This window comes from Filicampus tigris, chromosome 11, assembly GCF_054856515.1.
Source record: "Filicampus tigris isolate MCC_2025a chromosome 11, RoL_Ftig_1.0, whole genome shotgun sequence".
Taxonomy (NCBI): domain Eukaryota; kingdom Metazoa; phylum Chordata; class Actinopteri; order Syngnathiformes; family Syngnathidae; genus Filicampus; species Filicampus tigris.
The window spans coordinates 22,904,125-22,917,021 of NC_141227.1; the positions used below are offsets into that span (position 1 = coordinate 22,904,125).

The 12,897-nt window shown below is 40.2% G+C and overlaps 2 protein-coding genes across 4 annotated transcripts in view; one reads left to right on the plus strand and one right to left on the minus strand.

The window, feature by feature from the left end:
• Positions 1-12,897, plus strand: part of arid5b (AT-rich interaction domain 5B) — a 121,016-nt gene that overhangs the window by 1,481 nt on the left and 106,638 nt on the right. For both annotated transcript variants that reach the window (XM_086044573.1, XM_086044574.1), the window contains exons 2-4: positions 1,973-2,128; positions 9,538-9,728; positions 12,193-12,244. The gene's annotated coding sequence lies outside the window, so the exon portion shown is untranslated. The remainder of the gene's footprint in view (positions 1-1,972; positions 2,129-9,537; positions 9,729-12,192; positions 12,245-12,897) is intronic.
• LOC147140205 (transmembrane protein 26-like) lies at positions 288-9,810 on the minus strand. Of its 2 annotated transcripts, XM_086044577.1 has the most exons (6): positions 9,506-9,810; positions 7,300-7,396; positions 5,814-5,906; positions 4,069-4,268; positions 3,854-3,933; positions 288-1,355 (listed from the first exon to the last, which is right to left on the minus strand). In XM_086044577.1, the coding sequence occupies exons 1-6, from the start codon at positions 9,700-9,702 to the stop codon at positions 1,060-1,062; spliced, it is 963 nt and encodes a 320-aa protein (XP_085900703.1). In that variant the 5' UTR covers positions 9,703-9,810; the 3' UTR covers positions 288-1,059. The 2 variants fall into 2 exon arrangements, with proteins under 2 accessions (XP_085900703.1, XP_085900704.1); XM_086044578.1 differs by lacking the exon at positions 4,069-4,268.

Consider the following 12,897-nt stretch of genomic DNA (forward strand, 5'->3'; position numbering starts at 1 on the left):
TTATAAATACCAGGACATTGACATTAATCAAACTGTTGATTCAAATAAACCACGTCATGCTGGAAGAACATATCTACTCATTAGAACAATTAGTGGAATGACTGCTTGTGTAAAACGAATATCTTATTTGTTATGTAAAAATTCATACATAAATCTGGACAAAGGTACAGATTATTTTTTGGGGTCTTATTCATAGTAACATAGAAAAAAAACAGCAACAATTAAAACCTTTGTTTTTAAACAATAACTACATAAACGGAACGAAATGAATCCCTTGTGGACGTACTCTTGTCTCCTATGAAATGCAATTTACAGTACATGATTCCCTATAGGACACTGTGAGATGATTTTTATAGTCTTATTAGTCTTTTTATAGCAGATATAAAAATAACATCAATGCTTGAAAAGTGTGTTTCTGTTTAGCAAAAAACAGGGAAGAACAGTCTTAGTCAGCATTAAATGAAATACTGTAATTACCCCGTGTTTACAGTTGAGTACGTTCTGTTTCACCTTCCTGACTGAGTTCAAACGCTTCCTCCAATCTCCCGATTCCGTCACCACTTCGCCACAGACTAGGCGTTTTCCCATGTCTTCTGACCTTCATGCTCAGACGGCAAGAATTGGGATGGAAAGTCTTATCTTATCTAGGCTAGAGGACTATTTTGTTTTGGCTTTTTTGTTGTTGTGCTGACACACTTTCAAAAGGATCCAGAAACCTTCAGAGACCCCTTTTTTTCCTGTCCCGCTTCCTCTTTTCTTGTTCATCTGCCGGTGTCTTCAGCTTTAACACAACTCCGGTTACTCCAGTCCAATCGTCTATGAGAACTGAGCAATTGTCCTGTGAGTTTAGCAAGAGAAGGATCAAGCACGGACACTGAATGTTGCACCAAGTGAAAGAAAGGACATGGCTGAAAAGTGTACTTTTCCCGATGAACCGACTTTGCGGGACACAAGAATACAACGCAAACGTATTATCGTCCAATCAAAATAGGCCTGCTTAAGAATCACTCAGGTTTTCCCTTTTACCCAATATTACCCAAGACAATTGATTCCACCTAATTATGGGATGGCGCTGCCCAGGCCACTGCCACTCCGAGAAGGTCTGAAGTCCTGGCAGATGACGGCCAGCCTGTACATGTTCAAAATGACCACCAGGAAGTTCTTGATGGCAAAGAAGACCAGCATCTGGTGGAAGACGTCGAAGTAGGTCATGACAGTGAGCCGCACCATCAGGAAGGGGCCGTCCTGGATAAACAAGGCCTCCACGATACCCCAAATGTCCGTGCTGTGTTTGGTCAAGAGGGAAACCTTGCGTAAATCCTGGTCGTCCACTGAGTCCGACTTGGAGTTCACCACTGTTGGAAACAAGAGGGAATTCTTTTATAAATGTGAACAACCTCCTTTGACGTCTACATGAATACAATGGTGCCTCGAGATTTGAGTTTAATTCATTTCGTGACACTCGCGTCTCAAATCATCTTTCCCCTTTGAAATCATTCCAACCTCCCTGCCCAAAAATTGTAATATGTTTTTAATAAGACAGCAAGTACTCTATAATGTTGTACAAAAAACGTACAGCACCGCTATAAGTAAATGCGCGGAAATACAATAACGTTTTTGCTTCATTTTTTGCATCAATTCAGTGGACACTTTGCTGCTGCCTTCTGGTGTGTGCGCCTTAGCCCCCAGAGGGCAGTATAATACAGCCATGCAGATATACTGTACCTGAAGGAGAGGGTCACAATTGCTTAGTAAGCCAAAATTATATTATTTGTCCACACACTCAAAAAAATAACTCGTTGGATGAGCACACATTTTGGGCAGGTTTTTATTTATGCAGCTCCAAGTCAAACTTTGTACTTCCGTGTAGTATGAAATAATTGCGTTGTTCAAACTCGTCTTTATGAAATACAGCCAAAACAGACAATTTAAAGTCTTCAATTAACTTACCATGCTCATTTTTGTAACACAGGAGGAAACAGGAGTACCTGACGAAAATCCACACAGGCACAGAGAGAACTCCACAGGAGGAATTAAGGCCGAATCCCGGATTTCAACCCAAAACCTCTGAACTATGAGGCCAACATGCTAAGCAGATGGACACCATGCTCACAGCTCTGCCACAAGTGTGAGTGTTTCTACTGCACGTCACCAGTGGGTGTACTTTGACGCCTTAAAGCTCACATTGATCGGGTTTATCCAGTCTTGCGTTTACACGGTGCTCACTAGATATCCAATACGTATCAGATTTTAATCCAGATTTGAAAGAGGCCAGATTCTGATCTGAAGCTATCTCAGTCCATGATCTTTTTTTTTCCATGAATGTTGCCATGATACTTATCCTCATTGTGCCAGCAAAAAATTGGATACCACCTATCATGTTCAAGTCATTATACTGTAAATATTCGATTTGTTTAGCTGTCCCCAAATTGTTGACAAGAAAGTACACACATATTATGCGGAGTATAGATTTTCTGATGGCCGCTTGATGACTGTTTGTAGCCAAAGTTGCTTAGCAAATTGGCTAATATGAAAATGACGACCAGCTGCCACAAGTAGGATGTTTGAATAAACCAAACAACGCAACAATCTCTTAATAATACTATTCGCTGCGCACCCAAAGGTGAAGCACCGAAGCATGTTTATGAACATGTTGCACGTATATAACAACATTTTCCGTGCTTACAATCTGTACAAACACAGCACACAAAGCCACACCCTGACAAATAGGTCACAAAATAAACAAAACACAACGAGAACCACAGTCGAGTACTATTGAGTGTTTGGTTTAAGAGCTCTAAAAGCATCATGATGGTAAATATTAGAATCAGAGCTCACTTGTACATGATGAAAAAGTTATTCTCCATTGGGAACGTCCAAAGGGTGTTTAACTTCAGTTTTATTCGTTTTTCTTCTTTTAAAAGTTATCTTTGAAAGTGTAATTTACTGTCTTAGCTCTGTGTGATGTGGGTTCGTTTTCTTGGAATAGAATCTTTGTACCCGTCATTTTGTTATTTGCCATGTCATTTTCTTATGAAAAGTAAAAGTCTATCACGGTCACTTTGTTTTAATTAACCAAGTGTTGACAATTTGGGATTATGACTGTAATGTGCAGGGGCCAGGTGTTCAAAAAATGTAATCTGGAGCAAAATGATCTGGATTTGGAAATCCCATTTTTTTGCTATCCAGAATCAGGTAATTGGAATAGATTACCCTGATCCAGATCCACATTTTCAAGATGACTAATTTCCGGATGACCGGTGCTGAAAAAGTGACATGTCACAATGTGGGCTACCAACAATGTAAAGAACAAAAGGTAGAAGAGCCAACATGGGGTCACTTTTCACTGAACCCAATCTGATTGATTTAAATCGGGTCGCTAATGTACACTGGTTCCACTGGACAGCGTCAATAGTTTCAGTCAAAAGGTGACCACCATTTTCCCTAAATGGTGCCATCCGTGGTTTGGAGCTACGCTCAACACCAGCCCTGATTTTCAGCTTTTTCCTGTCCCAAAGAGAAAGTTGCTATTATGTCCTCGGCAGCGGGGGCAGTGACCGCAGGTCGCTGGAGCAAACATTCAACTGCCACTTTACGGCAAGGTGCCAACAAACACTAGTCATGCGCCACTTTGTAAACAGAGGCGCATACGGTGACGTATGGATGTTATATTGGCAACCTCATGACTTAGCTCTGGTTTGGTTCTCTGTCAGCGAGAACCCAAACTTCTCTTTGGGGATTCGGAAGTTGACTCAAATTGAGGACTGGCATTAACAGCAGTAACCAAACAGCACTGGCACTGTTGGCATTATCATTATTTATACTTATTATTATTTGTAGTATTTTTACTCACCAGCCAAATGTAGCGGGAACTGCAACATGCTCCACGTCCATACGGCTAAGATGATATAGACCAACTGAGGACTGTTCTCTCTGCAAAAGACAATGCACAGCAAGAAATTGGTCTTTTGGTGCTCGGTACTGGTACAATTGTTCTTACATTGATAAGGGGCAAAACGCCAGAGCTCAGCGTAGGCCGGCTGAGCAAACATGATAACAGCCACGCACTTGACATCCGACAGCGTCTCACTCGTGAATTCGAGGATGTCCGCCGCCGTGCCGACGAAGATCAGAAGGAGCTGAGAGAGTTCGTCTCTGGTGACGCCGCCCCCCAGGGGCAGGAGCCACTTTCCCACGATAAGGAGAATGAGCAGGATCTGGTGAAGAGCGAGGATCCACTCGTTGGAGCACAACGCCTGGTTGATGTTCTGGAAAACCCGAAATGATGGGGGGTTTGTTTCTTCGTAAATGGACATCTGGATGTGTTTACACTTGGCTTGGACTGCTGTAGCATGCAGCTAACTGGGTTCACGCGCTGTTACAAGACTCTGCTGGATGTTTTTGAAACCTACCCCCACCCTGAAAAGGAAAAGGGACCAAGCATGTGTTTTCTTTTTGGGGATAAAAGCTTTCTGAGGTGTATCCATGACTCATGGGACAGATGGGTGTAGTGGCAATCTCACAATTGCTTGAATATTTACTTTTAAAAGGTTCCGGTGTTGTATTACCAATTTTATTGTCTGTGGTAATAAAACAAAAGAGGATACTAGTATCTGAATGGATTGTTTTCTTTGTGGAGTTCCCCAGGGATCACTTATGAGACCACTTTTATTCTCCTTTTTAGATTTTAGTGTGCATTTTCTCTTGGCGGTTTGTCTCCTTTCAGACACAGTAGAACAAATCTTGTTTTGATTCGGCATGTAACATTTTGAACAGCATGTTCAGTTTTATGATATTGCGGCAAAGCCGTGTTTCTGTCCACTGGTGCCTTAATTGCACGATTCAACTTTTCCTGACTTTTCCCAACGGATTCCGGCCAGTCCTCCTGAGAAGGCTCTTTGTCTCACCCGCTCCAACGGCCAGTTGCGCCTGAGATTTTGAGACGTCTGGTGCTGCATGCATTACGTCAACACTCGCATCTTTGTGCAATGTTCCTTGCGTGTTTATTCTCCCCACACTGCGAACCCAATTTGTCTGAGATTCAAAAACTCGAACGCTCCAAGATCTTATGTCAAGTCAGTGTTGGTATAATTAGCAATACATTTCACTTTTTTTTCTTCTCTGCGTCAGCGTGTTATTGACTGTCTGTGTTAGACTGACACAAAGTTGGGGGTGGCAGCAGCTCAGTCAGGAAGGTCTTGGCTCTAAGAATTTGGCTTCAGAACCAAAAGGCGGCTGGTTTTGCTCTCTCAATGAGTGCATCATTGTGGTTTTATGGGTAAATGGACTTGAATTCTTTGAAACTTGCCTTTTGCAGCTTGTAAACTTATGCATGTCTTTTTATGTCAGGAAAAGGTATAGTTAGCTTGGAGTCCGATGATCGAACCCTTATTGTAACTCTACTTTTGATGGTATAAACTGAAGACAAACTTAAATCCACAGTCACAGTATCCACAGCATTTCTTGAGCACAGTTGCTCAAGAAATGCAACTAGTCAGAGTTAGGATTATTCCTCAAAAACTAACAGTTTGGTTAACAAACACCAAATCAGTAAATAAAATAAATCACATGTGCATCCTGTAGTCAGACTATTTTTTTAGGGGGTGGGGATACTACTGTATATAGACTGATGACAGCAGTCGTGTGCTAAAGAGTTTCTTGACAAATCGGCTTTATTTTGGGCTAGTGTCACTACTCTGAATGCTGACACTGCTGAGTAGTTTTCCAATAAAATCTGAAAATAATCTTGACCATGTCACCATCGCACAGCAACACCGCAGGCTAATCATACACTAACGTGAAGTCAGCTTTACCTCAAGGTAGTTCTGGTATGTGAGGTTTTCCCCCGTGGTCTCGTTCAGGGTGATCACTCGTTTCACGTTCTCCCACGAGTCAAGCTTCTTGCACTGCAACAAGGTAGACCGTCTGTTAATACCTTATTAAAGGACATTTGATAGCAAATACACTTAGCGAGACTTTTATCAAGGAATAATACAGCATTGCACGACTCCCACCTGACAAGTCTGGCGTGGGAATCGAGCCTGATGATTATTTGTCACTACTGACTAAACCTGTTAAGAATAAATCATGTAATGACACACACTTTTCAGAAATGAATGACAACGATCTAAAAATGTGAATGTATGACAAGAAAGACATGACAAATAGAATAGATTCCAGTATTTGAATCTGACATTTGGCCACTCAACAAAAGTGACCCATTTTGGCTCCTGACCCTGATCTAAGGATAGTAATGAGATCATCCATCCCTCCATTTTCTATAGCACTTGTCCTCAGTAGGGTCATTGATAAACTTGATTAAATAGGTATTTTTAGAATTTGACATTTTTTATCAAATGTAAAAGCAACACTCTGCCATTATGTACGCTGAAGTTTTTCCTTGTTTTTGAATTTACTCAATTTTATTTCGTCAAGTGGTTGGACGAAATAAAATCATCTGGATCAAGATTTTTTTTTTTAACGTAGACTTCGCATTTACCTAAAAAATGTATCTGGATCCACATGATTTTTTTTGTGCGACCACATGGCAAAATAAAATGGAGTAAATTCAAAACAATTTTTTTCAGTGCAGCCCTATTTTTAGAAATCTGCATTTTCATGTAGTTGCATAAAAACACCTGGCATGGTGAAAGGCTTGAATGTAAGAAATGACAACTGGATCAAACGAGACAAACATATAGAAGTAGTAGTCACGCAAATAGATTTGATTAAAAGGTCAACAAGCTAAAAGACTGCAAAAATATGTAATACTAACTCAATATTTTATACCAGAGGTCTTCAATCCTGTTCCTCGAGGGCCACTGTCCTTCTTGTTTTCCTGGATCTCTTCCTGCTGCAACACACCTGATTCAAATGATCAGGATCGTCATCCAGCTTCTGCAGACCTTGCTAATTATCCGATCTTGTGATTCAGGTCTGTCGCAATAGGGAGAGATGGAAAACAGGCAGGACAGCGGCCCTCGGGAAACAGGATTGAAGACCCCTGTTTTATACCATATGAAAGCAGTCGCCAAACTAATTTGAAATTGACAGTTGTGTGTCGTTGCCACTTTTTGCAGTTTCAACAACACCAGATGTGGTGAGGAACTGAAGAAAGCACATGAATTTCTGAAATTATATAGATCAATAATGGATACAAGCTGTGGTCAAACAAGGTATTGACATGAGATTATTGAGTCAATTACGGTATTGCAATTTGAAAACCACCAGGCCAAGCTGAGCAAGCTAAAAGACTGAAAAAAAAAAAAAGTGGCCATGATGATGTGACGTGACGCTTACCTGAGGGTCACTGGCTTTGTCTTGCTGGTAGTGCAGCTCCAGGATCCAAATGGAGGGAATGATGCTGATGAGGAAGAGAAAGATTGGAGGGGAAAACCTGAAAGAGAACATGCAAAGCTCTCCATGAGAACGCACAATGACGTCATGCAAATAAACATTCCGCCACCATTAGTTTGCGTAGAGCTACTTTCAAAGTTGCTTTCAACAGCTCCAATCATCTCTTATCCAGCTACTTCCTGTTATATGCTTATGATTTATTCATACATTTCAATGCTTGGCTTCACATTTCGCAGGATGACATGCAGATGGAGCAAATTGAAGGTCGACTTTAGTGTTCCTGAGTATCTTAAAGCAGAGCCGGCAAGTTTTGTACATCCTGTCTTGGACTAGCAGAGGGCAAAGACTCCAGGAAAAGGTCCTAAAAGTGTTCCTCTCTGGTTTCTAATATTTTGGTTTCCTCATTCAGCTACACAGGGGAGACACACCATATTTTATGGTAAATCAATGAGAGAGAACATCTATTTTGGCATCCAAATATTTCATGTCTTACTTTTTTTTTAGCTGCAATCATAAGCATTACTAGACCATTTTGGGGGATGCTCAAGAACCTCTAAATTAAATCTCAGCATCCCTCAAATTTGAAAAAGTATCTTTTTCCCCCACTGTATGGCCCTTTTAACCAAGCTGGAAAAGTGTGTAACCACATAGTATTTACAGTATTTAGCACAGCACCCGCCTTGCCCGCCTCAATCCCTTCCACGTCTCCCCGACCGGGCTCTGCTCAGAGTAATATGCTACCTTCAGTGCTATACAGTCTTAAACCAGGATATGTGGAACATTTCTGAACTCCTACCACTCAATACCAACAACACACTATTATCATCAGGCTCTGCACCATCGGGATTTTGGAGCCGATCACCGATCAGCAAGTGTGAAAAAACGATCACCGATCCAATCAGAAGAGGGACCCAAACATTCAATCTATTTGGACACCTTGTTTATTTACTGTACAGTCGACCCATGCTATTCGCAGGGGATTGCGACCTCCCCGGCCCACGAGTAGCCAAAATGTGTTCATAATTGATGCCTATTGAAATGCATTGTGAAAAAGTAATAAGAATGAAACCTTAAAAACTCTCCCCAAAATGCTGATAAACATTCAATACAAGGAAAAAAAATTTAATAAATAAAAATATTGGACGTTCGACTGTATATGCTGAGAAACCGTGGACGAGATTGTGTTTGCTATAATGTCCGAATGCGCTGATCCGATCAATGACATCATTGTGCGATCGGCAAATTATGACATGACAATGGATCACCGATTTTGCATTAAATGCAAAATATCTGCCGATCCGATACAGCCGATCAGATCGGTGTAAAGTCGAATTATCGTTCCCCATTTTTGTCTAATTTAATTGTAATTAATTGTTTTTGTTGTTTGATGACTTTTTTTCTTGCTAGGAAACATTTCAGGTGGTCAGAGACAGCACCTGCACTGTCCTCTGTTTGAAATATAATGAGAGAAGCTAGCTTTTGTGTCATCTGCGTATGCGACCCACAAGCTAACTAATGACTGTTAACATTAGAACACCTACAGTATTAGGACAGATGGCAAGAACAAAGAGAGGATTTTTTTTCAAAGTAGTCACTAAAGTCCATTTGTTTTACATGTTGTACATTGCATTTCAGATAAAAGTCCAGAAAAATTTGTCCAAAGTCAACTTTTGGGGTAATTTTAGTACTCACGGGGGGCTGGTCTACTACAGAAAAAAAAATGCATACTGTTAATGTGTATGCGGCTCAACATTCAAATAACTGGTTTGATGGCTCCTAAATGTGGTATGCTTGTCTTTCATAAATGTGGGAACAAAATTGCTTTCATAAAATGTACAACATTCATCTTGGCTGGCCGGGAGCTCTGATCCTAATCGGCCCCCTGCAACACTCAAGTCAAATTTGGAGTTAAAGTGATTTTTTTTTTTTAAATCAACATCCGTGATCATGTCCTGTTTCTCAACCCCATACTTCCATGCGACTAGTAACAACAATGAATTGTTGTGCATGTTGCAAGACTTCTATTTAGGGCAGACTTATGGGGGGGTACCACCCAGTCCTCATTGTCCTGATAAACAATAGCAGCAGTAGCCTTACAGATCAGACTGAGATGTGAGCCGAAAAAGTGTCTGGAATGCGCTTCTTTTACCATTTATAATCTTGTCCTTTCCTCCTCTTCAGCGTGACGATCATCTCCAGCAGAAGCGGCACGAAGAGCAGCGTGAGCAGCCAGAAGATGTTGTCCCCCTTCACCCACGTCACCCGCCACACGCCCGCCAGCGACACGAAGAGAAAGAGCGCCCTGGTCACGATGGCGCACGTAAACTTCAACACGCTCAGCATCATCTTTTGCCTTCCCCCTCCACTAGCCGGTACAGTGCACACCCCTGACTGACAAACTCGACATGCACGATGAACTTTGTGGCACTCGCACAAAAAAAAAAAGAAAAAAAAGTGGGCTCAAAGTTGAAGCTCCACCCCTGAGTGGGAGTGGGAAAATGGGGGTTGCTGCATGAAGCCACTCGCTTTAGAATACATGACAGTTTGCCTGGTTGATGTCGAAGATTATTTAGAGACAGCAGTTTGGGGACTGCGTTTGCAAACGTGCCGCGTCCACATGAGGGCGCCAAAGACCTCTGCATGCTGCACGGTTACACTCAATGTGCTGATACAGCTGCAGTGCTGAGTCGGTTATGAAAAAAAAAACGCGGTAGCGTTAGAAAACAGAACACTAAGTATACTTGATGCTAAATGTTGCACGGTTGTTCAGTTCTCACAAAGGTACTTTTCCCATAGGGAATAATGGAAATAGAACAATGCAGTGGTTTTCAAACTTTTGCCCCTAAGTAGCGCAATCATGACCAACATGACATTATCGCAGTAGGCTGAAGAGCGATCATTAAAAAAAAAATAGACAAAGGTTGAATTCCCAAGAGTACACTACCAGACAAAACTTTGGAGACACTTCTCCATTCGATGGCACGAGAGAATGTTTTAAAACTCCTGTAAGTTTAATATAAGCCACTTTAGCATTATGCATATAGTTTGAACGTTAACGCAGCGCTGAAATAAAATAAAATAAAAAAAATAACGATGACATTGATATGTAATCTACAAAAAAGTCAAATAAAAATATACTCCAACAAAATTTATATATATTTTTTGAACAAGCATTTCTTAAATTAAATACAAATGAATTGCACATAAAACGTCACATACAATTTAGCTGTGTTTAGGGAGTGATTCTTTTGGGTACCACTAGAGAGAGCCCGCTTACCACCAGTACTCATTACACTTGGAGAAGCAATGAAAGGGAATTGGAAGCAGAACGACTGTGATAAGTGTCCTTGAAAAATATATATATTTAAGATGTTAAAGGTCACACTATTTTCTTAAATAAAAAAATGTATCATAATAATGTTGAATAAATGTTGACTCTTACAAAGTATCACACTATTTTTCAATCTTAAGGATAAAAATAAAAAAGTTTAATGTTATAAGATATCACACTACTTTTAATTGTACACGATATTACACTATTTAAAATAAAAAGTTGAATGTTATGTGATATAAATAATAATTCCAAAAATATTTTTAAAAAGTGAATGCGACAAAGACAAATGAGAAAAAAGGTATTGCAAAAAGGTAATACGAGGTATTACACTACATTTGTTAAATAGTTATATTATAAAATCATTTTTTAATTAAAAAATTAAAAAGTATTTTTAATTAAAAAATGTTTTTCCAAAAATGCAGTATTGAAACAAAATCAATTATCTTAAAAATATTTAAAAAAAATAATATTATATGATCACAAACACTTTTGTAAACTGAAAGTTGCTGAATGTTGCAAGGTACAGCATTACACTATTTCCATCAAAGAAATAAAAAACAATTTGATTTTACAATCTATAGCACTATTTTCACCTAAAAAATATAAAACAAAGTTGAATGTTAAAAGATAACACACTATTTGTCAATTAAAAAAATAATGTAGAACTGTTGACTGCTACAAAGAATGACACTTCTTAAAAAAAAAAGAAAAGTGAAAGTGAAATATTTCAGGAATCACATTATCAACTTGATTAAAAAATATATTAAAAAACAAAACAAAGTGACCATTGTTAAGAGCATATCACACTTATACTATTACTAGAAATGTTTTGATGTGTCACGCTCTGTTGGACAACAGCAAAGAAAAAACGTGCGGCACGAAAATGACCTGATTATGCTGTATGCTACGTCATTTCCTCTTTTACGCAACAACATATGAAATTGATTGTGTGTGCCTTCACTTTCAATACTTTTATAAGATTGCATAAACCAATCAGCTTGTACATTGTCTCAGCAGTCACATAAAAACCTTATCAGGCATTCTAATCACAGATCTCATTATCTCGCCTGTGCGGGAAGTCACTCGCTACACAAAGTCCACCCTGGTACACTCACTCACACACGCACACGTACACACACACACACACTCATAAGTAAAGTGACACACATGATTCACACGCAGTGCTCATGCTGAGTTGTATTGAAATAAGCGGGCCCAGCCAGCCTGCCAATTGGTGGCGAGGGGAAGCGACAGGCCGGCCCGTGACCTTGGAAAGGAGACAGACTTTTCCTGTCTTTGTTCCAACGTGTCCATCATCATCATCATTATCATCATCATCATCATCATCTTTTTTTTCTCTCTCTGCTCTGCGTTGGTATAGGCTGAAGGAGTGAAAACAGTAGCAAAAAAGGTCACTGCCTGCGTGATGACGATGATGATGATGATGATGATGATGATGATGATAATGTTGACGATGTGATGCCCTCTTGTTGTCCCAACAGGTGGCGCTCAAAACCACGTAACGAAGTGGCATAACCTCCCACGCACAGGAAGGTGAGTAAGTGGGGATATACTGCCAGTAAGCATTTCCACCAAATAACGGGTAGGCTTTCCAAAAAAAACTACGTTTTAAATGATTGAATCCGCAGGTGCCGAACCGCAAGTTAATGGTTCTATACAGACCCGTATTGCTTTTTGCTCTCTTTTTTTGTATTTTTTTTAATCCCCAGGTTCCCCTATAACCAGTTCACAGGAAATGTTATTGCTGTGATCATCATTTTGTTCTCTCTTTTGGCTACTCCAATAAAATCATTTTTTTTTTTTTTTTTTAAGTCGTCGGGGTCGAAAGTGAAGCAGGTGTCTCAATAAGCGGCTGCGCATTCCCCATGCGCTTGTTGCCAAAACGCCGGCCTGTGCGCAGTCACACATGTCAGGCATTTGCATTGCAAGAAATTGCACTTGAAATGGGTAACACATGACTCATTCCCTCTTTCTCTTTCTTTCTCGTCTCTGTGTCGACAGCTGCGAGCGGCCAAGCGCTTATTAGACAAATATGATTCAGAGCAGCCAGGCAGCCAGGCTCATCAAAGCTTTTCCAATGTGGAATCTCTGACAATAATGAGATTTGGTGTAAAACAATATTGCGTTACCTTCATTTTCCTTTCTATCTTTCCCGACCTTAAAGCTGGAAAACGGCTGCGTATCCT